We start from the raw sequence: 23,077 nt of genomic DNA on the forward strand, positions 1-23,077 counted from the left end.
CGTGGTAAATCCAGATTTGTAGACAGTTTGTGTGGGTGATGCACCAAAGGACACCCAGTGCTGTTTAGTCTTCAGCCTGCTGCCGTCCACAGAGCATGAGAGGGCACAAAGGCAACACGAACAGGGTGTGAGAGGAGAACTGTGCCATCTTACTGGACAGCTTTGTCTCTGCTTCCCACAGCTGGACCTTCCTGCAGCAGGGAATGGGGGGTGAGACCATTCCTGCCCTCAGCCGTAGAATCTGTCCAGCTTTGATTCCTTGTTTCTCAAGGAGAAGCAACACTGAAAAATTCCTTGGCTTCCTGCATGGGCCTGTCAGTCCTTTGTGCTTTGGGATGGTCAGGGCTTTTGATTAGATCTTGAAGCATATTTCCTGCTCCAGGATGATGGTCCATAGGAAGGGGCTGTATAAATCTGTCTGAGAATACTATCCTGTTTGTTTCTCTCTTCACAGAATGTGCCAATGGCCACCCCTGCACTGTGGGAGAGGTAAGAATTTGGGACTGGTGGGTATTTAAGCAGATAAAGTTTTCAGCAACAAACTGTTTTATTTTATTTGCTGTTTTTAATGTTCTGATGCACAGAGTTCTACTTCTAAACTCAATATTATTGATCATTTTGTCATTGTAATGTAAAATTTAGCATACCCCCAGCATTTATACCACAGATTGGGAAACATCAGGCAGAGGCCCAGTTTGTAGCAGGGTTTGAATTAACCATTTAGAGGCTGGATTTTTGTTTCATTCCCTTTCTCTGCTGGAGAAGCTGTTGCTCTGGAATTCAGTGTTCTCCTGTTGCTTTTCCCAGTGTGGGCGCCCCATGGAAAAGAGCCGCTGTCCTGAATGCCACGTCCCCATTGGAGGCAGAAACCACAAGCCTGTGGAGGGCTTCCGTCTGTCCAGGTGGGCTTTGCTGCATGGCCTTTGCAGGGCTAAATGATGTGGGACTTGCCTGTGGTGCCCTCACAGGCCAGAGGTACCAACCACTTCATGCTGCTCTCTGGAAGGTGTAAGAAAGAGATGTCCAAGCAAGAGTAATCAGGCAGCAAAACCAAAGAAATTTGCTTTTCTGTGCACAAAACTGACTGGAAGCCTTCACTCCCCTGTGGCACTTTGAATTGGCAGCTTTTATGGTGTTCAAAGACATTATGGGACCAAAAGGCATTGCTGGGTATCAGAGATGTCTTGTGTGGTTTTTGTCTAGGTAAAAAAAACCAACATATATGCACTTTCCTACAGGAATCATTCAGACAGAACTCAGACTGGCCACATCCTTGCAGATGTTGAGCACAGAAGGACACTGGGAATGTCTGACAGGGGCATGTCCTCCACGGTCTTTGTGCTGCTCCGTTTGCTCACCCACCTGTCCATGCTGCTGGGAGCCTCCAGAGACCCTCAGGTATCTTCCAGAAATGCTTCTAAGTGGTCACACAAAATGTAGGGGAACCTTTGTATGCTGCTGGTCCTTTCATCATACTGCCAAGTAACCAGGGCAGTCTGTCAGGATGCAAATTCCCTTGGGTCTTTGGGGATTTTGGTTAATTCCTGCACTTCCATGCAGGCCCATCCACCCAGGCCTGCCTTGATGGGCACAGGTGCCAGGAATCCTACAGATGGGGGTGCCTGGCAGGACAGAGCTCTGTGTGCTTTATGCTTCCCTGGATGTTTTTGGCTGTGCTCAACTCTTGTCTTTGTTGTCTTTAGTCCCTGGGAAGGATGATCAAGCCAACAGTGAATGATGTGATGAGCTTCCTGAAGCAGCACATTCAGGAGGACTTGGCACAGCTGACCAGGAGTTTGGGGAAGAGTGTGGATGACACTATCAACATCCTGCACCTGGTGCTCAGCAGCTTCCTGCAGGCCCCCCAGCAGCAGCAAGGCCACCGTAAGAAAAGCCACCTGCCCTGTCACACCTGGGGCTGTGGTTGAAAAGCTGTGGCCATGCAACCACCTTGCTGATAAACTCCTTCACCCCTAAACATCAGCAGCTGAGCTGAAGAGCAAAATAGAGAGTTTGAAGCTTATTTCTTACTGTAGGGAGGGAAGAATTTTTGGCTGTTTGCTTCTTTCAGTTGAGTACGTGAGGTTTGCAAGGTTTGGTGCAGTCGATAACTCTGAAAATGAATTATTGACAAAACAATGTCATGATAGATGGGCAGAGCTTGCAGCTCCTGAGCAGGGCTGCTTCCCAGCACAGCATCTTGTTGTGCAATCCCTGTTCAGTGCTGCCTCTCAATGAGTACCAGAAGCTCTTTGGGAGAAGAGGGATGGCACAGTGGCATTCACAGTGGGGTCTGGAGTTGCTGTGGCACAGAGGCATTAATGTGTAAATAGCCCATATTTGGAGTGTGGGACAGCACCAGTCAGTATTCCAGGCTTCACTCTGTCATTGGACATGGTCTGAGCTTGGACAATCTGTTCAATATTTCTGGGGTTATGAAGGAGTTGTGTAAATGTCCCCATCATTCACATGAAGCTCCTGGAAACCTGGCTCACTGTGTGATCTTTGGGTGTCACTCTCCAGCTGGACCAAGATACTCAATTAGCTTCTAGTACCTGTGAATCTGTGCTTTCTTTACACTGACATGCTGCAGATGTAAGAGGTGAAACATTCCTGTTGCAGGGCTGGTGCAGTTTGAGATTCTGTCCACCAAGGAGGAGAGAAACAATTGGGAAGAAATTGTTGCAAACACAATTATTGTTCCTGAATTGGAGGTGAGAAATCTGCTATACAGAGTCAGTAGCTGAGCAGTTCAAAATCCACTGGAAGTCTGGTGTGTTGTAATATGTGTGTTGTAATATGTGTGCTGCACTGTTCACCTGGCCATTCCTAAAGCCAGCCCATGCATGGCACAGCTGCAGGTTAAGGATTAGCCATCTTTATTCTACCTGGGGAAATGGGAGCCTGAGACTGGAGTTGTTCTGGGATGAATTTGTATAGCTGGAAAAGCAGAAATGGTGTACCTCTTTTGAAGGTATTTCACAGCATCCAATAACTTATTATTTTTTAAATACAGGATTTGGATAAAAAGCTTCTGAAGTTAAACCAACGGATACAAGAGGATGAGAGAATCTCTTCCAACCCCATAGTGAAAATAGTGTATGGGGACCCAGCTGCATTCCTGTCCCAGCTGCCAGGGGACAGCCACATCCACCATTCCAAGATGTGGAGCTGCCGCAGGAGGGTTTCAGTGGAGAACCTGAGCCACGTTGTGCAGCAGAAGAATGCCAAGGATACCGTCCCTCTCCTCTGGAAGTTCCTGCAGAAGGTGGGGCTGGCACAGGGGTGAGAGCCTTGGATTGCCCAGGACTAAACCATGTTTGGATTTTCTCAGTACTTGCTGTGATCTTGAGAATGAACATGGAAGATATTGTTGTCTTTTAAACATTTAAGAAGTAATACCATAAAAGTATTCCCAACTGGTTTGTCCAAGCATAGCCTTACCCACAGGTTCCCATTCCTCTTCCAGGAAAGTGAGCTGAGGCTGGTGAAATTCCTACCAGAGATTCTGGCTCTGCAGAAAGATTTGGTGAGGCAATTCCAGAACACAGCAGAGATGAAAGACTGCTCCATTGGGGAATTCCTCAGGGAACCCCACTCAGGTGAGGAGACTCTGCCAAAGTTGTAATTAATGAAACAGAAAATGCTGGATTGTCTTGTGAAGGGGAAAACTCTCCTTTTCCTTTTAGTTCTCGCCTGAATGAACTGGAGACTTGAATAGGGTTGGAAAAGTTACCAGATGACTTTAAAGGGAATTAGGTACAGGAGATTTTTTATGAGGAGTGGGAGCTCTGTGCAGTGCAGCAGTGGTTCTTTTGGCATTTTAAGCTCAGCCCTAGAACAGGGCTTGCCTAAAGAGCAATTACTAACGTTTTGAAGTACTTATGGGAAAGTAAATAAAGGTCATGTGGAATCAGACCAAGGACCAATCCATCCTTGTGGCCTGGGCCGGGACCAGACAATAATGGAAAAGTAACAAACTGAGCAGATGACTCCATTTGATACCTTTAGAAAGGTGTTTGGTGTCTGTTTAGTCTCTTGAGCAGTTGGAGCAGTTGCCTGGAGTTCAGTGGTGTGCTCTGAAGATCCCTGCATCGGAAAGTTTCACCAGGAAAAGATGTTTGATGGATTTATATTTATGTTGTTTCTCAGGTGTGATGAGGGAGCTGTTAGAGAGGAGAGTGAATGTGTTTCTGTCTGTCTGGAACAAACTGAGAAGCTCCCTGGACACCAATGGTGAGCAGCTTCTTTCCCAGCCCTGCTCCTCCACTACTTCTCGTTCTGAATTCAGGTTCCTCCAATAATTGATGCTGAGGCATATCCTCAAAACTGGGCTTAGCCATTGAATTTTAAGAATATAGGTACAAGGGGAGGGATTTGTTTCCCTGTTGTAGTATTCTTGTTCCCTTTCATGCTTGTCCCTAACTCTGAGCCCGCAGCTTTTCTCAGCTTTGTACCTCCTCCTGCTCAGCCTGGGCTGGCTCTGGGCCTCCTCAAACACTGCTGTCTGTATTTCAGGGGAAATCAAGCTGCCTGAAAGCTACTGTGATGCTGAGCTGAGCCTGGACAACAAGCTGGAGGTGCTGCTGCCACGGCGGCAGGGGCTGGGGCTGTGCTCCACGGCACTGGCCAGTTATCTCATCGGGCTGCACAATGACTTCATATACTCTGTCACCAGAGACACCAAGGAGGATGACAGGTGTGCTGCTGCTCTGCTCCTTGGGCTCTGCTGCATCCCCTGCTCCCTCTCAGGCAGCTTTCCCTGCTCCACAGAGGCCTCTCCCTCTGAACACAGGCCCTTTACTCCCTACAGGTACCTGGTCAGCCCCTCAGAAGTGGCCGACCTGCACCTGATCAGTTACGAGGTGGAGAGGGACCTGATCCCTCTGATCCTGTCCAACTGCCAGTACAGCATGGAGAAGGGAGGGGAGACCTTGCAGGACTTTGATCTGGAGAGGATCCAGCAGCAAGTGATCAGCAAGTTCCTGCAGGGAAAGCCACTCATCACGCTAACGGTAGGAGGGGCAGGGCTGTGCAGCCAGGAGGGCACTGGGAGCAGCATTCCAGGCTTCACATCCATGGGTTTCTCTCCTGACAGGGAATCCCCACCCTGGTGTACAGACATGACAGGAACTATGAGCAGCTGTTCAGTGATGTTAAGAACAATCTGGAGCAGGTGGGTTTCTGCACTGCAGGAAGCAGGGCAAGCATGAAATCCCTGCTTTTGCAAGGGTTTTCTGTGCCTTGCCTTGTCCATCCAAAGGTTTCTCAGCATGCCTTGGGTATGTGCAAGCTGACCTTGTGCTGTCAGTCAGGATTTACAAAGAGAAGGGAGATAGTTCGGCATTTCAGTTTCCTAAATCTGGGCCTCTGTTGTCTTCCTTGACTTGAGCAATTGGAACAGAAAAAGGAATGGCTCTAAAACAGTATTAAACTGTGACTTTGTGGTTTTCAGAGTGCTCTGCCCAGTTCTGTGATGAATATAATCACTGGGGAGCTGCAATCCTACAGTGATGTGTGTGATGCTCTGTCCCTCACTGATACTACCCTGCGCTTCCTGGCCATTACTGGTGAGAATGCTGACATGCTGCTGACTGAGTACATTGAGCAAGTTCTGAAGATGGGGGGGGATCAGACAAACCCTCAGGTGCTGCAGGTGAGTCCTGAGGGCAAAGCTCAGATTCTTGTGGGGTAAAATCTGCCCTGGTTTATGCTAAATCCAGCCTGTGTGACACAGCCCTCTCACTTTCCCACCGCCTATTGTGGTATCAAAAACTGGCTTACTCAGGGCAGATGGGGAAGGGTGAGAGGGCAGATGGGGGTCCACCCAGGCCAAGGGGCTGGATGAGCTCTGTGCTGAGCACTCCTGGGCAGGGCAGGCTGGGGACAGGCTCCAAGGACATCCCTCCCATCCACAGATGTCCTTCTCTTCCAGGCCCTCAGACGGTGCCAGCTCAGGCACAGTATAGCCCTGTGGCAGCTCCTGTGTTCCCACAAATCTGAGCAGCTGCTACGCCTCGGCAGGGTATGGCATCCCCAGCACCTCTGTGTGACCTCCTTTGCTCTGCTCTGCTCTGCCTGCAGCTGTTCAAATGTGTCTTTGGGTTTTTTCTCCCCTCGCTGCATTTTTAGGATCCTTTTGCAGATGTCAGTCCTGACTACAAAGAAGAGCTCACCCCAGAGCTTGTCAGGCTCCTGCACACCTTCCTGGTCCACTCCAGGCTGGAAACCTTCCTGCAGGAGCTCCATGAAATGATCGTTCTGAAGCTGAGAAGTGTCCAAGCTGTGGAGGAATTCAAACCCACGTGGAGGTAGGAATTACACACCCAAAGCCACCACAGTTGTTAACTGAAGCTTCTCTGCCTCTGAGCATGCACAGAGTGGGAACACTCCCTTGGCACACACATGTTCTGGGGGACACGGTCCAGGCAGCAGCATTAGGAATATCCATACCCATTTCTGGCAGGTGTCACTTCCATCTCACATAGTCTGTCTTGGAGACACTGCTGGAACACTCCAGGAGCTGCTGTCCAGGGCACAAACACCAGCACTTCTGCAGGCACTTGGATAAAATAACAGAATCACAAACTCATTAAGGCTGGAAAAAATCTCCATGGTGCTCAAGGCCAGCCTTCAGGGATAGGCACACAGCTCTGCACAGGCACTGCTCAGCCCTAGAGCTCAGGTGTGCCCTGCAGCCTCCCCTTGCTGGCCTCTGTGCCTCCACCTGGCTGTTTAACCCTTCTCACTACACACACAACCCCCTGCTCAGTTGTGTATTGAGTATTTTGGGTGCTGCAGTGCACTCATATGGTGGCACTTGAGGTTTGCTGTACCCCTGATGTTAATGCCATTCTGCTCTGTCTTCCAGCCTGAAGGAATCACTTGTGCCTTACCTTGATGCCAAAGACTCTGAATTAGCTGTGGAGCTGGAAGACACATTCCCAGATGAGATTCTTCTGTCTCATGCTGCTGGTACCTGGAAAGCAGCTGCTGTCTTCAAGAGGGAGCATAGGGACAGTTAGGACAGAACCCTGTCAGAGAATGCCACAACACCCCTGTCAGGGCTTCTGCAACTCGGGGCATTTGTTTGGGGCTTGTTGGTTGTTCTTTGGGTTTGGGGCTGTTGTTTTTACACCTGATGTGAAGAGGAGAGTAGCTGTGGAGGAGGAGTGTGTGAATTTATAAAATCAGAGGGTTTTGGGAAAGCTGCAAAAGGCAGGCCTTGGAGACAGGAGACCTGTGATTAGAGCTAAGCAGTAGCCATAAAATAAGTTAGCAGAAAAATTACATGAAAAGTAAGGACAAATTGAACAATGGTCTGTGTATTAACGCTTGTCCAGAAGAACTCCCTAAGCTGCAGAAAAGTATATCTAGCAAGCTGTTAGGAAGTTCTAAGCTTAATAATGGAGCTCTGTGCATTATGTTTTAAGGCTTACAAACAGGTATTGTATTCAAAATAAGCAAGCATTGTTTTAACCGAAGGGATGTGTGCTTATAGTGATTGGATGGAACTACTGTCAACATGCTTTTGCTTTGTGTGATTGGTCAAAAAACTTAAAAAGTCGTAACCTTAAGTTCTTGGTCTGCTGCCTGGGATGTGAGCTGATGGTATCTTCCCATTGTCATAACCATGTAATGAGACTGATGCTGGAAAATAAAACGGCTCAAGGCACGTTCCTAGCAGTCCTAGTTCCTGATTTGTACATAGACCCCGGCCGGCGATAGAGGAGGAGGGTGAAATAGCACAGCTCCAGAGCCACTGGAGGAGCATGAAGGACTTTTTTTACAAACCATGGTGCCCTCGTGCTGGGGTAGGGTTGATGTTTTCCAGCCTGCCTTTCTGCGCTGGCTGTAGAACCGGCTCTTGCCCAGCGCTCCCGCTGCAGTGGGACCCGCACAGAGAGCTCGAGGGCAGCGGTTCCTTCGCTGCCTTCAGCCCGGCCCGCCTTGTCCTAGCCCGGTTCTCCCCCTTCCTTCCCCACTAAACTCATTCAGCTCCTGCGGCTGCTCCCGGGACGGGCGGGCCCGGCGGCTCCGGTGGGAGCGGTACCGGGGCTCGGGCGGGGCCCGGCCGCTCTCGGGCGTGCCCGGCACCGCGTCCCCAGAAGGCACGGGCACCCTCGGCGAGAGCCGCCGGTGCTGCCTCCCCCGGCTGGGGCCTGGGAGCTCCCCGGGGAGCGAACGGGGCGCGGTTCGGGACGGGGGCTCGGGTAGGCGGCTCCCGGGAGCGGCCCGCTCCGAGCGCGGCGGTCCCGCAGGAACTAGGCCCGGCCAGCGTGGGGGAGCAGGACACCGAGGAGTGGCAGAAGGAGCCGCTGTTCTCCGGGCTGCAGAGAGTGGGAGGTGTGGATTTATCCTACACGACGGGGCCGAGAGCCGTGCCTCCCTGGCTGTGCTCAGCTACCCGGCTCTCGGGGTACCGCCCGGCTGTGGGCAGCGGCAGGTGGGCTACTGGGCGAGCAATGCGTCACTGAGAGGCACAGCATGCCCAGAGGAGCTGCGGCTGCTCCTGGATCCCTGGAAGTGTCCCGGAGCAGGCTAGACGCGGCTTGGGACAGCGAGGGACAATGGATGGTGTCCCTGCCTGTGGTAGGGGTGTGGAAGGTCACTCCCGATCAAACCATTCCTTGCCAAGCCATGGTTCTGTGTGTGCTGAGCAAACCTTCCAACTGAGTGTTCCAAAAAAAACCCCAAAAAACAAACAAAACAAACAAACAAACAAAACCCAAAAAACAAACAAACCCCAAAAAAACAAACAAAAAAAACCACCAAAAAATTACCTGTGAGGATTTAGACAGAAGTTTAGGAAGGCGTGATGCAAAAAGCTCCCATCTGCAGGAGTTTTGTGGGATGGCTGGGAACTCTCCCAGGGTCCAGAGGAGCTGCCGTGCCCGTTCGGGGAGCCGGTGCCCGTGGGCAGAGGGAGGTGTTTGCAGTGCCCCAGTGCAGAATCCTGTGGGTGAGCTCTTGCTGGGAGCCAGCTGATAATATGGGCTGTGACATAGGAAAGCTTTTCCAAACCTGCCACGGGTCTCACTTCTCACAGTCATTTTACTTGAACTAATAAAGAATTTTGGTCTCTTTCCCCGCTTTCAAAGTGCTATAAAAATTATCTTTCACTGTAAAAACTCTAGCAAGCAGAGAAATAAAGTTTGATGCTGTCTGCTGGGATTTTAATGAACTGAATCTCCTGCTGTGATCTGCAGGGCAAAGCAGGAATCTGTTTTGTGCTGCCTTAGGCCATTTCCTTTGACCTGTCCGTGGGAATAACAGGGATGAGCAGAGGGCTCGAAGCAGAGGAGCTCTGGACCATGCAGGGGCTGTCTGTACCTGCCCCAGGTGCTGCACCGGGACTGCCACATGGTGCCCGTCACCGCCCCGTGCCTGGCCGGGTTCTTGGCCTTCCCAGAGGTCCCTGTCCTGGTGGAAGCTGTGCAGAGTTCAGCAGGAGGAGCCCCAGCTCCAGCCTCAGCTGTGCTGTGTTTCCCTTGTCCCGCGCCGGGCTGTTCTGGCTGCAGAGTCCTGGGAAAGCTGTTCTTCCTCCGGAGCCTGAGCTGCTGCGGTGGGAGGGGCACAGGCAGAGCTGTGCTGGAGCATCCATTCCCTTTCCTTGGGGCAGGGATGTGGAGCTGGGAGCAGCCAGGCCTCCCGTGGCTGTGGGAACCTGTGGTTTGTGCAGGGCACTGGCAGTCCCACACTGCTGGGAAGCTGCTGCTTCAGGGTCAGGCACATGCCTTACAGGGAGAATTGAGGAACCAAGAGAGATTTCTCCTTCCACCAGAGCCAGCATCCCTGCTTTCTCCTTGGAGTGCTCTCAGTGCACAGGAAATAACATTTCTCCTTTGTTTTTTTCAGGTGTTTCAATCCACTTCAGGTGTTTCAATCAGGTACATCATTCCACTCGTGAACAAGACTGCTCATGAGGCATGGGGGCTGTTTCAGGACACCAACAGCAGTGTCCAGAAAGTGAACGCAAGTATACCTGTGCTAATTAAATTGGCTCAGCCAGATATCCCCCTGCTGCACAGAGGCCTCAAGAAGCTCGTTGAATTGGTGCTTGAAGTAAAAGCAGGAACTATTTTGACAAATTTAACACAGCATGTTGACATATCCATGGTAAATGCAATGAACAACATCATCAAACTTCACAAGCAGCTGAAATCAGTTATAAAGAAACCCTCTCCAGCAAAAACAGTGGGAGGAAATGTCACCATGAGCCTGGCAAGCCGAAGCCAGAGAAACATGGATAATGCAATAAATCCAGGTAATGCATTTTACTCTACTAAAAATCAAGGTATGTTTTATAAAGATGATGTAACCATTGTGATGAACTGAGTGGCAGAACTTGACTGAGAGTAAAGAAAAAGTCTAAAGACTGCTGTGAAGAGTGTTTCAGAGGATCCTGAGATTAGTCTCTTGCTTGCAATAAAATTTATTTTGCTTATGAGATTTTGCACTCAATTTAACTTTAATAGGTTCCCTCTGATCAGTTTAAGATACATACACATGCACATAAACTCAGCTGAGAACCTGACCTTTAAAAAGTTACTGACAGTTTAGACAAAACCTAAAGAACAGGAATTTTATGCCTGCATCTCAATTAGCAATTTCAGTAGAAAAAAATGTATGCAAGCTGGGAGAGCAATACAGAGTTGCAGTGTCAGCAGGGATGATAGGTATCAAAAACCTGGAGCAAGTGAACAAAAATGACTGTAATGAGGCTTTTGCTGGCTCCTTCAGGACTTCATTGAGAAGTGCAGTTTCAGTGTGTTCCTGAAAAAGCAGGAATCCAGCCAATGAAGTAAATTTGGCTGCAGTCCACTTGGAGAGCAGCTCAGCTAAGCAGGAGCTGCCATTCTTAAAAAGGCAGTTTTGAGTGTGATCTGCTTCTGAACTTAAATTCAAATGCCATCATGTGAAATGAGTTATGAATGAATTCACAGGAGTACAAATTCTTGAGTTGTGACTTCTGCAATCATACTTGAGTGAAAATCACAAGCGTGAAGCATGAGATAATGTTTTATGGAAATATAATTTCTGGCACAATACAGAAAATGAAGAGTAGATGAGTGACTCGAAATACTGAGATGACTCTAATTCACATTAAAATTAAGATTTCTTAATAAGAGAGTCATGTCCAGATACTCTTGGAGATTCAGACTTGAATATTTTCTGTAAAATGCTCCTAAACTTAAGAACATTTCTAAACCAATATTTGGTCCTTATTGCAAGCAGATGTAGAGATAGTAAGAGCTATTACTCTTGTTCATGTCCTAAAGCCAGGGCAGTTTCCTTTTCCCTTTCCATGCCTTTTTCCTTCCTTTCCACTTTAGTTCTTTATCTCTTCCCATTCTAGAGACAGCATTTCTCAATGATCAATGGAAAGGATCCTTTTTAAAGCCATAATCCCATGAGTAGCTTGGTTTCTGATGAAAGTCATCCCCATTGAAGGATTTCAGTGCTTGGTTATCTTTTCAGTTAGAGAAAGGAGGCAATCACACTTAAAAATGCACAAAGAAATTTGAATATTTTGCTATTCAGAATTGCAGTTCTTCCTCAAGTCCTTTTTGGTTTGTGTCTGTAACTGGCACTGCACAGGATGGAAATGCAACATCTTTGTTCAAAATTGAAATTAAGAGAAAATGAGAGATATCTTTGATCCTTCCCACACCATGTACTTTGTTGGAAAGTATCACTAGTGCTACCTGCCTGGAGCATGGGAAGGTGCCACCTGCTCTGGTTTTCACTCCATTTTGATGAATTAATGTCTTTCCCATTTATTATTTATACTCAATTTTAACAAATAACTTGCTTGATAGCATTGGATATATGCTTACTTGCAGAAAGTGCAGTTCTTTGCAGATGTGGAGAAGCCTTATTTTTATATGAGGTGTTTTTATAGCAATGTTTATGCTGACTTTTCCATTGGTAATGAGATTTTGTACTTAACAAATTTCATGCCTACCAAAGCCATACATTTCATATCTGTAAGTTAAAGAAGCAAGACCATTACCCTAATTAACAAATATCCATCTTCTGCCTGCGTGGATTTTACTTCTCCATGAAAGCTTTTTCTTGCAAGTTCTAGGATACCACCAGAGATTTATGCTGCCTTTACTAAAATTTATAGAAGAAATTCTAAGGTATAATTGGCTAATTATAAAATGTATTTAATCTTAGATTGCCTTTCAACTGAAAAAAAAAAATCTAGAGGGAGGTGAATGACAATTTTCATTGACTCTGATATTTTCAATATTTGAACCTACTCTACACGATTAGGGGTTTTACTGGCTTCAATGTGTTCAGGATTTGACCCTGAGGTAATTCTTTCTAAAGTAATTAGTTGAAATCAGAAGAAAACAATGTGAGTTTGCATTGCATATGCAGGGACATAAAACTTTGCAGACTTGCCATATGGTGGAATAAACTTAAGAAAAGTTCTATGTCAAGTAGAGGCTGCAATACTTGTATGGGGGGTGAAGGCATCACACTTCACCTGACACTGACTGTAAAAGCAACCCAGGGTGCATAAAAAAGTGATTATCTTAAGACAGCTTCAATATCTAAAAGGAGATGACAACATTAAAAAATATATATTTTTAATATGCATATATATACACATAGTAACTCTTAATTAGTCTTGGTTTTGGGTTGTGACTGGTGCTACTTTCCAATGCACTGTTCTCCTGCAGAAATGAGAGTTGCAGTGTGAGGGCAGTTTAGCTCAGTTCAGCTCAGTTCCCATTTTCCTGTTGCTATTAGTGCTGCTCCCTAGGGAATCTAGAGGCTGCTGTGCTTTCCAAACGTGAGTGTGTTCTCTTATTGCATGTCTTGTATTGGTTGTGGGTTTTGCTTTATTCAGATTATGCCACCCTCCTATCAACATGAATAACTGAGAGTCAAGCTGTGTTGTATTTATACATTTAAAACAGTGCACCTGTGTGAGAGGTAATTTAAATTCATTCTCACTTTCTTTGTGTCTTATTTATGATTTTGTTTTCACAAGATTTCTAACTCCTAACAGAAATGCAAGCTTCCATTGCTGCTTTATCATTCAAGCCTTAATTTCAAGTGAAATATTAACCTATTCAAATGTTTTCCATCTTGTGTTTTAATTACACAAATGAGATGGTTATTCCAGTTCAGCTTGGTGACACAGACTTCAAATTTGCATATTTACTCTTTAGACTAATGAGTTGATGAAGCTGTTGTGTTCTTTTTAATTTGGTGAGCCTAAAGTCATCACACAGGAATTATTAGGTATCTCTGCTTAACAGAGAAGCAGAGTTGCTGGAGTCCAAGTGGCTCAGATTAGCCCTGACACTTCCCCCCACCCAAAACTGGAGGGCACAGCCGTCTCCTCCTTGCTTTTTGCCTGCTGTCAGCCTAAGGCTGCTAAAATAGGGGTGATTAATAACTATAGGCTGGCAACCAGTCTGACCCTGTGTGAGCAGGGTGGTTTAGTAGATCCCCAGGCTCTTGCAGTCTCCTAGGGCTTCCTGAGAAGCAGATACTGACAACTGAATATTGAGAATATGATTTTAGGTTACCTCCTGGTCAGAAGAATTTCCAAGCTGAACTATTGGAGTCAATCTTTTCCATAAGGAGACCATTAAATTGTTGAATATTTATTTTGCTTCTAAAAAACCCCCGGTAGATACTGACAGAGCTTCATTATTTGTTTGAGATTTGTTTGCACAGCATTGGCAGTGTATTTCCCAAAAGAGCTTCTGGCTGTCTCCCTTCCCAAAGAGTAGCAAAACTGAGCATTAACTGGCTCTTCTCATTACCACCATACCAAGTGTAATTAGCAACTATATTTTATTCTCTGCTAGTAATAGTGACAATTTAACTCTTTAATTTATAGTCTTTCTCTTTTACTTGTCTACACTACTCAGCTGTGAAACATTAATGAACAATAAAATGTTTGTTTTAGTCGGAGATCTGTTCCTAATCTGAACCCTCTGGTATCTTTACTCCAAGGAGATAATTCAGACACAGAGTCTTAGGACACTCTTCAGTAAGAAAAGAGAAAATACTGGGCAGAGGAGCAGCCTCAGCCAGAAATGCCAGCAGAAAGATGCCATTATAGCATAGTTACATCGAGATTATTGGCACAGTGGAGATCTGCAGAATTTGCCTCTTGCTCTGAAAATCCTAATTTAACTCAAACCCCACACAACTTCTCCTATTCTAGCAAATGGAGGAGCTTCCCAGTTGCTGTTAAGCAGTGCTTCACAGGGAGGATTAATTTAATGTAGATAGAGCCATGTCTGAATTTGAATTAACTCCAACTCAGGCAGAATCACCCCACAGCAGACTTCCAAAATGCTAGTCTCAATCTCATTATCATTTCCTTTTAGTGATCTTTTTCCTGTTTCTTGGGTTTACTTCTTGATTATGATAAGTAGAGACCAATTAGCAGAGAGACTGCTGTGTTCTTACAGGAAGCTTTTGTATTTTGGGAGTATGATACAGTCAGCACAATCAGCTGTTTTCCTTCCTTTTCTGCTTTCCTTTGACACTTGGTAAATATCAGCAAAATGTTGTGGGTGCTTGGTAAATGTGAGTGAAAAATAACTTCAATGAAGGATGTAGCACACAATTATCTGAGAAGCAAACTATTATTTTCTCATGTCCAGTTGCCTGTGCTGTGACCCCAGTCATGACAGTCCTAAATTGCTTTATTTCAGGCATTACAGAAGAGACATTATTTTCTGTGAAATGAATGGCTGTTGTGTTTATAAATCCATATGCTATATCTGAGCAAATTCAAGTGTCACTGTGCAATGTGCCTCAGCATTCTGCTCACTGAACTAAAATACCACACAGAAACAGTTTGCCTTAATGCAGCAGTCTGTGAAATATCTGGTAGGGAAAACGAAGATAACACTGGAATGACTGTAATATCTGTGTGAAATCCAGGTCAGCATTTTCCTGGCAATAACTAGATGCTTTTATGCAAGACTTTTTCAGTTCTGACCTACCAACCTAGTTTTACCATAACAGGACTCTGTGGAGTTCTCTTTCCAGAGTTCTGCTGGTAATTGCTGGCAAAGAAAGGGGTTGTTTTCTAAAATATCTGACTTTTATTTGACCAAACCAAGAGCAAGCAAAAATGCATGATTTGCCAATGCTTTATGTGCAGAATTTTTCATAGCAATATTTATTTTTTTAATGTGACCTGAGTTTTCTCCCCCCAAAACACTGCTATGACAACACATTATTCAATTACCCTCAGTAATTACTGTCTCAGAGCTCAGCAGCACTGGCCTGACAGATTTCTCTGTATTGGCTGAGTGTAATGTGGCCAGCTCATACTTAATTGGCAACAGAGGCAAGGACATTCTCAGTGAGGGTTCTCTGCAAAGCCACCTGTTTGGTATAATTTTTTTGTTTGCAATCCAAAACTTCTTCAAGATGCTAGATATACTGGAATTAGGGACTTGTGGACAAGTATTTGAAGTGGATGTGATAGCATTTAGGACCTTTCATCACCAGGAGCCTGGCTCCCCTGCAAGGTTTGTCACGTGCCTGGGTGAAAAATGTCATACAGAAAACAGTCAAACCTGTACACCAGCAGTACAAAATCTCTTCTGGTACACCCAAGGATAAGATGACTCAGTCCACAAAGAGCATCCTGATCTAACTTCTTTGGAGGTTCTTCTTTCTTACTGCATGTACCTGACCCTCTGAGACCAGCAGAGCTCAGAATTTACAGGTAATCTTGAGTGTCTTGGAGGATAGCTGAGGGTATGCTGTGTTCAGGTAGAGAGGGAAGTTGGACAGGAGCTGCTCACCAAGAACTTCAGCAGAAATTGTGAATTGTCAAAGAGCCTTTCCAAAATATTGCACATTTAGGCGGTATGGCTGCTGTGACGTCAGTGCAGGCCTCTGCCCCAGGGCCTCATTACAGAGCATTTGCTGGTCAGAGGTCTCACGTTTCACTTTAATGAGTGACAACTCAAGCAGCAGGGTCCTGTGTTTTGGTGCTGAAGACATCAATCCCCAGGGGTGACTCGTGATCTCTTTTCTTAATATGACCAGATGATGGGATTAAATTGGTTTGGGACCTGTGATAATAGCTGGAAAGTTCCCTGATGAAATGGGCAGTGTGGGAGGGTGTGCAGTAGATGTATTTGAACGCAGCATCGTGGATTCTGAAGGGGGAGGTGAAATCAAAAAATCACTGGGAAATACTATCTTCAATGCAGCCATGAATGTTCCATACATACCAATAGCTAACAGAAGGTGTGGGACTGTGCCCTCAAGGAAAGCCTTCCTCTGGCTTTCATCAACAAAGGATGCAGCCCCTTGAAAGATTCCAAAAGGAAAAAAAAGTGAAAATTTTGCTTATTCAGCATAATAAATACAATAAATAACTTAAACCCAGGCCACATGGAAAGTGATTTTTTTCAGCAGTCATTTGGCTGATTTTTACTCATTACAGCATATGAATAGTGAATGAAACCATTTGTACAGAAGCAGGGAATGATAGTATACAGGCTCAGCTTGAAGAGAAACCCATATACTTTTATCTCCTCATTTAACATCATGAATGCTAAACCTCCTTGCTGTTTGTCTAAGATTTGTGCCGAAATTCTTGGCTTCAGCTCACTGAACAATGAAAGAGATGAACACGAACAATGAAAGAGATCCTGGAGTGGGAAAACTAAGAGTGGGAGTATAAGTTGGAAAGAAAGCTCCCTTAATGATAACATAGTACAGATAAACATAAAGTTCCCTTGCTGTTGCTAAATTTTTCTTTGGTGGATACACCTAACACTTATTGTGAAGAAAATTACTTTTAATGTAATATAAGATGATGTGTTTATGCAGGAATATCGTGTTTCAGTTGCTTAAGTTTTGTCATCCAAGTGATGATGTGACATCAGAAAATCTGCATTTGGTCTTCTGGCTGGTCCATGTTGCCTTTCAACAATGTGACATCACTTGAAATTTTTCTTCATTCCTTTCCAGATTTTTCAAAATGATCATACAGATATGCACCTATGTCGCGGCAGTTTCCAACCAGCATTCTTCACCAGATGCCATGGTGCTGGAGCATGTCCATGGGCATGTGCCTCTGGGTGCTGGCTGCCTGAATTACAAAAATGTGCAGCACTCATGAGCATCCCTCCAACTTCAGGGGGCACTTATCATGGCTTGTGGTTAAGGACAGCAGTTAAGAATTCATGAAAGTTTTCAATCCTAACATGCTTTCTTTTTTTTTCTTTTTTTTTTTCTTTAGGTTTTTCTGAGGCCTGAAATCCTTTTTTCTCTGTAATTAATGGTTTCTTAATGTACCATGGACCCTGAATGAGTGTGCTGCAGACCTTTCTCTTGTTGCATACTGCATTTTTTTTTCAATAAACACTCAAATCTTTGATATGGCACTAACTCAAAATACTGTATTACTGAATGTTATCAAATATAATAAACACAAGCCACACTCCCTCCTTGTATGACGTTGTAATTTTAATGTGCCTAGTCCTCTTTATTCCTGTTGTGGTTATGGCTAAATGGCATGAAAATTACTCTCAAGATGAAATTAAAATGATCCACCAGAGTCTGCATCTCTGTTTTAATGTGACTTTCTTTGCCCTTGCAGCCCTTCCCTCTAAATCCTTCAAGCTGGTTCCTCATCTTCACAGGAACTATTTTCCCCCAGCAATCAGATAATTTCTGTGTCGTTGTACTGGTTTTCTTTTCTCTTTTCTTCCCTTTTTTTTTTCTCCTCTCACAAAACAACAGATTCATTGGGGTAAAGTAAGAATTCTGATTAACACCACATATGTATGAGTAACACTTAGTCGACTAATTTCTCTAATAGAAATAGTATTGAAACTAATTCTCATTTTACTATTTAAAACATGGGAAACAAGAATACTTTAAAATGATAATAAATGTATGCTTCCCTTTTTATACTGTTTAAGAATCCATTCAAATCTTTCTTCGGATGTCTTCAAACTAATTATATTTGACTTTATCTATTTTTAAAAACTAAAATGCCGATTGTTCACTGTGAAGATTGTTTTGTATCAATCACTGAAGCTTATTTATGGGCTTGTGACTGTACCTGAGCTGGCTGGACTCACAGTGCAAACCACAGAAAAATAAGTGAGGATCAATAAAATCAGTCAGCCTAACCATTATGCAGAATAGGAAACAATCAGCCTGAAATCCCAGGAGAACTTTTTAGGCATCAAGCAGGATAGGTGGTTCCTAAGGCACTTGGTCACCCCTCTGTTTTCATGTTTGTGTTCTTATTTGCATTCCCTAATGACAGCAGGCAGCAAATCTGAACGCTCATCTCTGCCCACAGCCCTTGTGAGGGACCACAAAGCCATCCTGAGCCTTTGTACTTCAGAGTGAACAGTGTTCTCTTTATTTGGGTGACACAATAACCATGGCAACATTTTGTCTGCTCTGGCTCTGACAAGCCCATCCAATTTGCTCCAGAGGTTGTATTATCATTTCCTCACCTATACCAAAGGAGTTACAGCTGAACCCAGCCCCTCACACACTTGGGATTCACACTGAGACCAGTGCCTGGTTTTCCTCACATGCCATTTCCAGCTGCATAGCCAGCACAGCTTGTGCCAAGCTCCCCTGCTAACCCAGGCCTGCCTGGGTCTGTCTTGTGGGTATTGCTGTCTGTTCCATCAGCTGGGATGCTTTTGTTCAATTGTTTTTTTTCTCTGTGATAATAACGTTAGCAGCGAGCAGGAAAGAAACCATTATTTCTGAATTCAGGCAGTGGCTGAAAGTGGCTCTTAGGAGCAGCACTGCAGCTAAATCCACCAAAATCAGTGGGTCCCTGGTGATTAAATACCTTTGACAGTGGGATAATCAATGCATTGAGACAATTGCAAAACTGAGTCCACCTTGCAACTCAATTGGGCAGGTGAGTAGGAGAGTGCAAAACAAAATAAGACAACACACAAACAGTTTGGGCATTTCCAAAGTACAAAAGTGTGCACCATGGCTTTGCACGTCTGTCACTGGTGGCTGCTACCTGGCTGCAGAAACAATTGCCTAGCAGCTCCATGCCTTTCATTAACCCCTCCAGGCCATCAGATGTATCACACAATTAACAATGTCTAGATTTTTTCCGTTTTAATTTTATTAATCCATACTTCTTCCTATCCTTAGCTGACTACTGGAGAGCCTGAGCCAAATACTTATACTAGAGGGTTATCAACAGCAGAACATGGAAACCTTCTTTAATTGTTATGGAATTGTACTTATTAGAGCATTCTGGTGTAATGATATTTTCAGCAATTTTATAAGAAGTACAAATATTTATCACAACTTTGTTTTTTAAAATATACAGCAGTTCCATAGCAGTAATTTTCCCTTTGCAAGGCTGCCATTCTCCTCCTTTGTAAGATGGCCTCAATGGCAGGAGAGTTCTCAAGGGTGAGATAAAATAAAACACTGTTCAGATGAGACTCCAGTCAAGAGTGCATGGTAAGAAAGCTTTGTCAGCAAGCTGCTTCCTAGCTGAAGTTGCTGTAGATATGTTACAACCAACACACTGCCTTGTAATGAACTTCCTTGCTCTGCTTCCCCACCCTCAGAAATCTGTGGTGGCTGTGAGCTGAAAACAGTCTTCTGCACTCACATGTTACATGTAAACAAACCAAAGTGTTTCTGAAAACACCGATTGCCATGGCTGCTGTTAAAAATTCTTATCTTAGAAAAAGCAAGTTGCAAACAAAACAGACCATGGTTGTTTACAAACAGTGAGCAAGTACTTCCAGAAAGCTTGCTGTTCAAATCTGCAGGACTTGGGCAATGCCATAAAAATGATCTGAAGTGCCCAGAAGTCCTTTATAAATACAATAAGCTTTCTAAATGCTTTTTGAGCCACTGGGAATCAGTATATCTCACATCCATACAGATTTAGCATGTTAAATAGCAAAGTCAAGAACAGTGGCAACTAAAACAAAACTCTAAAATGACAGACGTGTTTAGATAAAGAATTGTCCTCAGCTCTATCTGATGTCTGAATTCTCTGCAAATTGCCTTGGAAAGGAAAGAAAAAGGTTCAGCCATCCATTGCTAGGCTACTTATTGGTACTTACTGAAGGGAAAAAACACACGTGAGAAAATTGTGTGCTATTATTTCCTTTCAAAGAAAGGGCCATTACCAGCTTACTCAGGCAAGAGACAATTTTCAGGCTCAGCATTTAGACACATTCTAGAAGAACACAGTAGACTTCAAGTATAGTTGTCATCAGTAATTTTTAGGGTCTAAATTGATCGCTGTTACCTTGGCCCCAATACCTGACACTGTTACAGCTTAATACACTAACAAAAACCTTTAATTCTGGAAAACCAGGAATGATGCTTACAAAAAAAAGGAGAGAGATTCGCTAAGAGTTAAAATGTAGCAAAGGCAACTGGAATGCTATCAGCAGTGAATGACAGAATCATTTACATTGGAAAAGACCTTGAGGTCACTGTGTCAAATCTTTGATTACCACCTTGTCAACTACACCATAGCACTGAGTTCCATATCCAGTCATTTCCTGAACACTTCCAGGGATGGTGGCTCCACCATCTCCCTGGGCAGTCTATTCTAATATTCTGTGAAGAAATTCATCCTGATGTTCAACCTGAGCCTCCCATGGCACAGCTTGAGGGCATGTCCTCTCATCCTGTCACCAGCTGCCTGGGAGGAGAGGCCAGATGTGCATTAAATAGAGCCCATTTTGGGCAAACATTGCTGAAGGGCATTCCTTTATGTGTGAAATTATTTGTGTGAACTAAACAGAAATATTATGACAGCTACAAGGAACTCCTAGCTTCTAGAGTAAAAGATACAGATCTAGGACCACCCTTCAATTTGTCTGTGGTCTTACCTTGTTTGTATAGGTTTGGACTGTGACATTACTAGTATATATGGTCATCAAAGGAAGGTCAGATGCTTAAGTAATTGTGGGAGAAAGGTACAAATCAGGGAAATAACGCAGGACATGTTTGTAGAGTGTTAAACTAAATGCATAAATAACAATGCATTTGCCTTCCTAAATAAGAATGAAGAGGGAAATAAATTAAGAGATGGGAGAGTGATTGTCTACAGTTAAAATGCCCAACTGAAAGGGATTGTTCTTCCAGCTCTCACTGCACCCATGTGCATTTGCTGGGACTGAACCACAGCCCTCCTTTTCTCTGCCTTCTGTGTCTCCAACCCTGCATTTTTTTTCTGGTTCCCTGCTGTTTATGTGAATGGCCAGGCTGCAATGACTTTGGAAATTGGTTATGATGCAATATCCTTGCACCACAGTTCTTCTGAGCTATAAAACAAGGGCATATTTTTCTTTCTATTATTTTCAGTTTGCTAACTCCTATGAGCACCCCAATTACTGCCATATTATTTTTATTATAGTACAGCACAAAACTTCAAAAAGCTTGTTTGGAAGAAGGGGTAGGCATTCTTTCAATCTATTTCTACACTAACACAGTATTTCATTGTTGTTGCTGTTTGTGGGTATATCCTTTTTTTGTTTTTTTAGGCAAGAGCAGGAAAAGCTGGTGAGAAGAAATTACTTTTCAACAAGGTGATACACACTTAAGTTAGAGAAAAAGTGCACATGGATGAAAAGCTGTCTAGTGTCCCAGTTTAAACTCCATTCTACACTTTTCATTTTTACAGGTGTATTTTCAATCTCTCCACTCATTTGGTAGCCAGTTTCACAGCTCTGCCTGCAGGTTGTACTACCTCAGGTTGTTTTTCCAGTGACTGTGAAAACATGTGTATGTCTAAGGCCCTGTATCAGCAGTGAAAAACAAACCATCTGCTACAAAAATAGTAAGAGATCCTTTCAGGTTAAGGTACACTGCTGGTCACCCAGCAATGCTGCCCAGCAGGAGATTGTAGCCAGCAGGCAGACCTTGATCTATCATCTGAAACAGGATTAGAAGCAGGCTCAAAGATACAGAGGTAAAAGAGGAGAGTTAAAACCACAGAATAGTTAAAAACATTGCAGTAACAGGTAGTCAAGGGTTGGTATATGAATTTGGTGCTCAGTGCATAGGATACACTTGTAAGATTTCTTAACGTTGCTCAGAGGGAGATGAAAAATTCTTCTGTGCTGATCAGAAAAACTTCCTGTTTACTGATGAAGAGAACATGTGGAAAGACGTAGACCTATAAAAGGAGATTTCATTGAAGCATTTAAACACAAGGAAGGTCTTGATGCCCACCTAAAAGCAGAAGGGATATACAGAATGAAGAATAATGCAGCTTCTGAAACTTGGCAGGAAAGCCATCGACAGGAGCAGCAAAACTGAGGCTGAGCGAGTCTGAACAGTGGGCTGGCTTTCTCACTGGGAAAGCACAATTAATCTGGGGGCATCTGGGGCACCTTGGGCCACCTCAGCTCTTACTGTGCTGCCTCTCAGTACTAGATCAAAACTGGGTATGGGTATGTAACCAACCTAACCCCAGCTTGTGCTTTGATGTGTATGTACAGAGCTCCCCTTGGCTTGTGAGCACTGATAAAAATAAACTCATTGAGTGAAGAAGTGTCTATCTCATGTCAAATTACCTGGATGTCAGCTGCCTGCAATTCTAAATACTCTTGCAATGACTTACTGTGGAAAAAGATTGAATCCTTATCTGAATGAGAACCACTCTGTTGAATTTAAGCCAAGCAATTACAAAATGTTTAAGAAAATAATGAGATTACATTTTGCTTTTAAAAATCCCAAGATAGACTTAAATATTACAGCAAAAGATGTAAAATAATTTTTCTGTAAAAATCAAGGGAAGCTAAAAATGTGGCATTGGTTTTGTAGCCCTTTAGTTCTGCTAACAGTATTGAACCTGCAGAAGGGAGGCAATTCCTCCTGCATACAAGACAGCAGTGCTAGTGGAAGTATTAGTGTGGCAATTTTTTTTTTAACTCTCAGGCTTAGGTGGTTACAGCACTGAATAAAGACCAATGTGCATGTGTGTCACTCCTCCTTCCTGATGGAATAAAGCTGCATGGAAAAACACGTGCACAGCAGGTATTGCAGGGATGTAGAAAAGAGCAATGCTTGACAGAAGTAAATTAACACT

The 23,077-nt window shown here is 44.3% G+C and overlaps 2 protein-coding genes across 5 annotated transcripts in view; both read left to right on the forward strand.

Moving 5' to 3' along the window:
• LOC135298858 (E3 ubiquitin-protein ligase RNF213-like) overlaps positions 1-7,675 on the forward strand; it is a 45,025-nt gene extending 37,350 nt beyond the window's left edge. Inside the window, exons 52-66 of the mRNA XM_064416936.1 lie at positions 455-489; positions 808-902; positions 1,239-1,398; positions 1,704-1,884; positions 2,623-2,714; positions 3,017-3,268; positions 3,470-3,602; positions 4,153-4,236; positions 4,519-4,699; positions 4,814-5,015; positions 5,099-5,176; positions 5,456-5,656; positions 5,936-6,025; positions 6,133-6,311; positions 6,872-7,675. Of these exons, the coding sequence (XP_064273006.1) occupies positions 455-489; positions 808-902; positions 1,239-1,398; positions 1,704-1,884; positions 2,623-2,714; positions 3,017-3,268; positions 3,470-3,602; positions 4,153-4,236; positions 4,519-4,699; positions 4,814-5,015; positions 5,099-5,176; positions 5,456-5,656; positions 5,936-6,025; positions 6,133-6,311; positions 6,872-7,025 (2,117 nt within the window). The 3' untranslated portion in view covers positions 7,026-7,675. The remainder of the gene's footprint in view (positions 1-454; positions 490-807; positions 903-1,238; positions 1,399-1,703; positions 1,885-2,622; positions 2,715-3,016; positions 3,269-3,469; positions 3,603-4,152; positions 4,237-4,518; positions 4,700-4,813; positions 5,016-5,098; positions 5,177-5,455; positions 5,657-5,935; positions 6,026-6,132; positions 6,312-6,871) is intronic.
• Positions 7,676-7,719: 44 nt separating this feature from the next.
• Positions 7,720-17,459, forward strand: LOC135298859 (multimerin-1-like). Of its 4 annotated transcripts, none has more exons than XR_010360921.1 (3): positions 7,720-7,814; positions 9,859-10,267; positions 17,255-17,459. XR_010360921.1 is itself a non-coding variant. In XM_064416937.1 (3 exons), the coding sequence occupies exons 1-3, from the start codon at positions 8,488-8,490 to the stop codon at positions 17,269-17,271; spliced, it is 531 nt and encodes a 176-aa protein (XP_064273007.1). In that variant the 5' UTR covers position 8,487; the 3' UTR covers positions 17,272-17,459. The 4 variants fall into 4 exon arrangements, 1 of the variants encoding a protein (XP_064273007.1); XR_010360923.1 differs by lacking the exon at positions 7,720-7,814 and adding an exon at positions 8,258-8,346; XR_010360922.1 differs by lacking the exon at positions 7,720-7,814 and adding an exon at positions 8,342-8,446.
• Positions 17,460-23,077: the final 5,618 nt, after the last annotated feature.

Source organism: Passer domesticus, chromosome 4, assembly GCF_036417665.1.
Source record: "Passer domesticus isolate bPasDom1 chromosome 4, bPasDom1.hap1, whole genome shotgun sequence".
NCBI lineage: Eukaryota > Metazoa > Chordata > Aves > Passeriformes > Passeridae > Passer > Passer domesticus.

Bases quoted from the DNA above. Each gene is read 5' to 3' on its own strand.
- LOC135298859 (XM_064416937.1), top strand. From the start codon at position 8,488: ATGCCCAGAGGAGCTGCGGCTGCTCCTGGATCCCTGGAAGTGTCCCGG. The intron at 8,593-9,858 runs GTAGGGGTGTGG...TGTTTTTTTCAG, and splicing joins GGATGGTGTCCCTGCCTGTG to GTGTTTCAATCCACTTCAGG.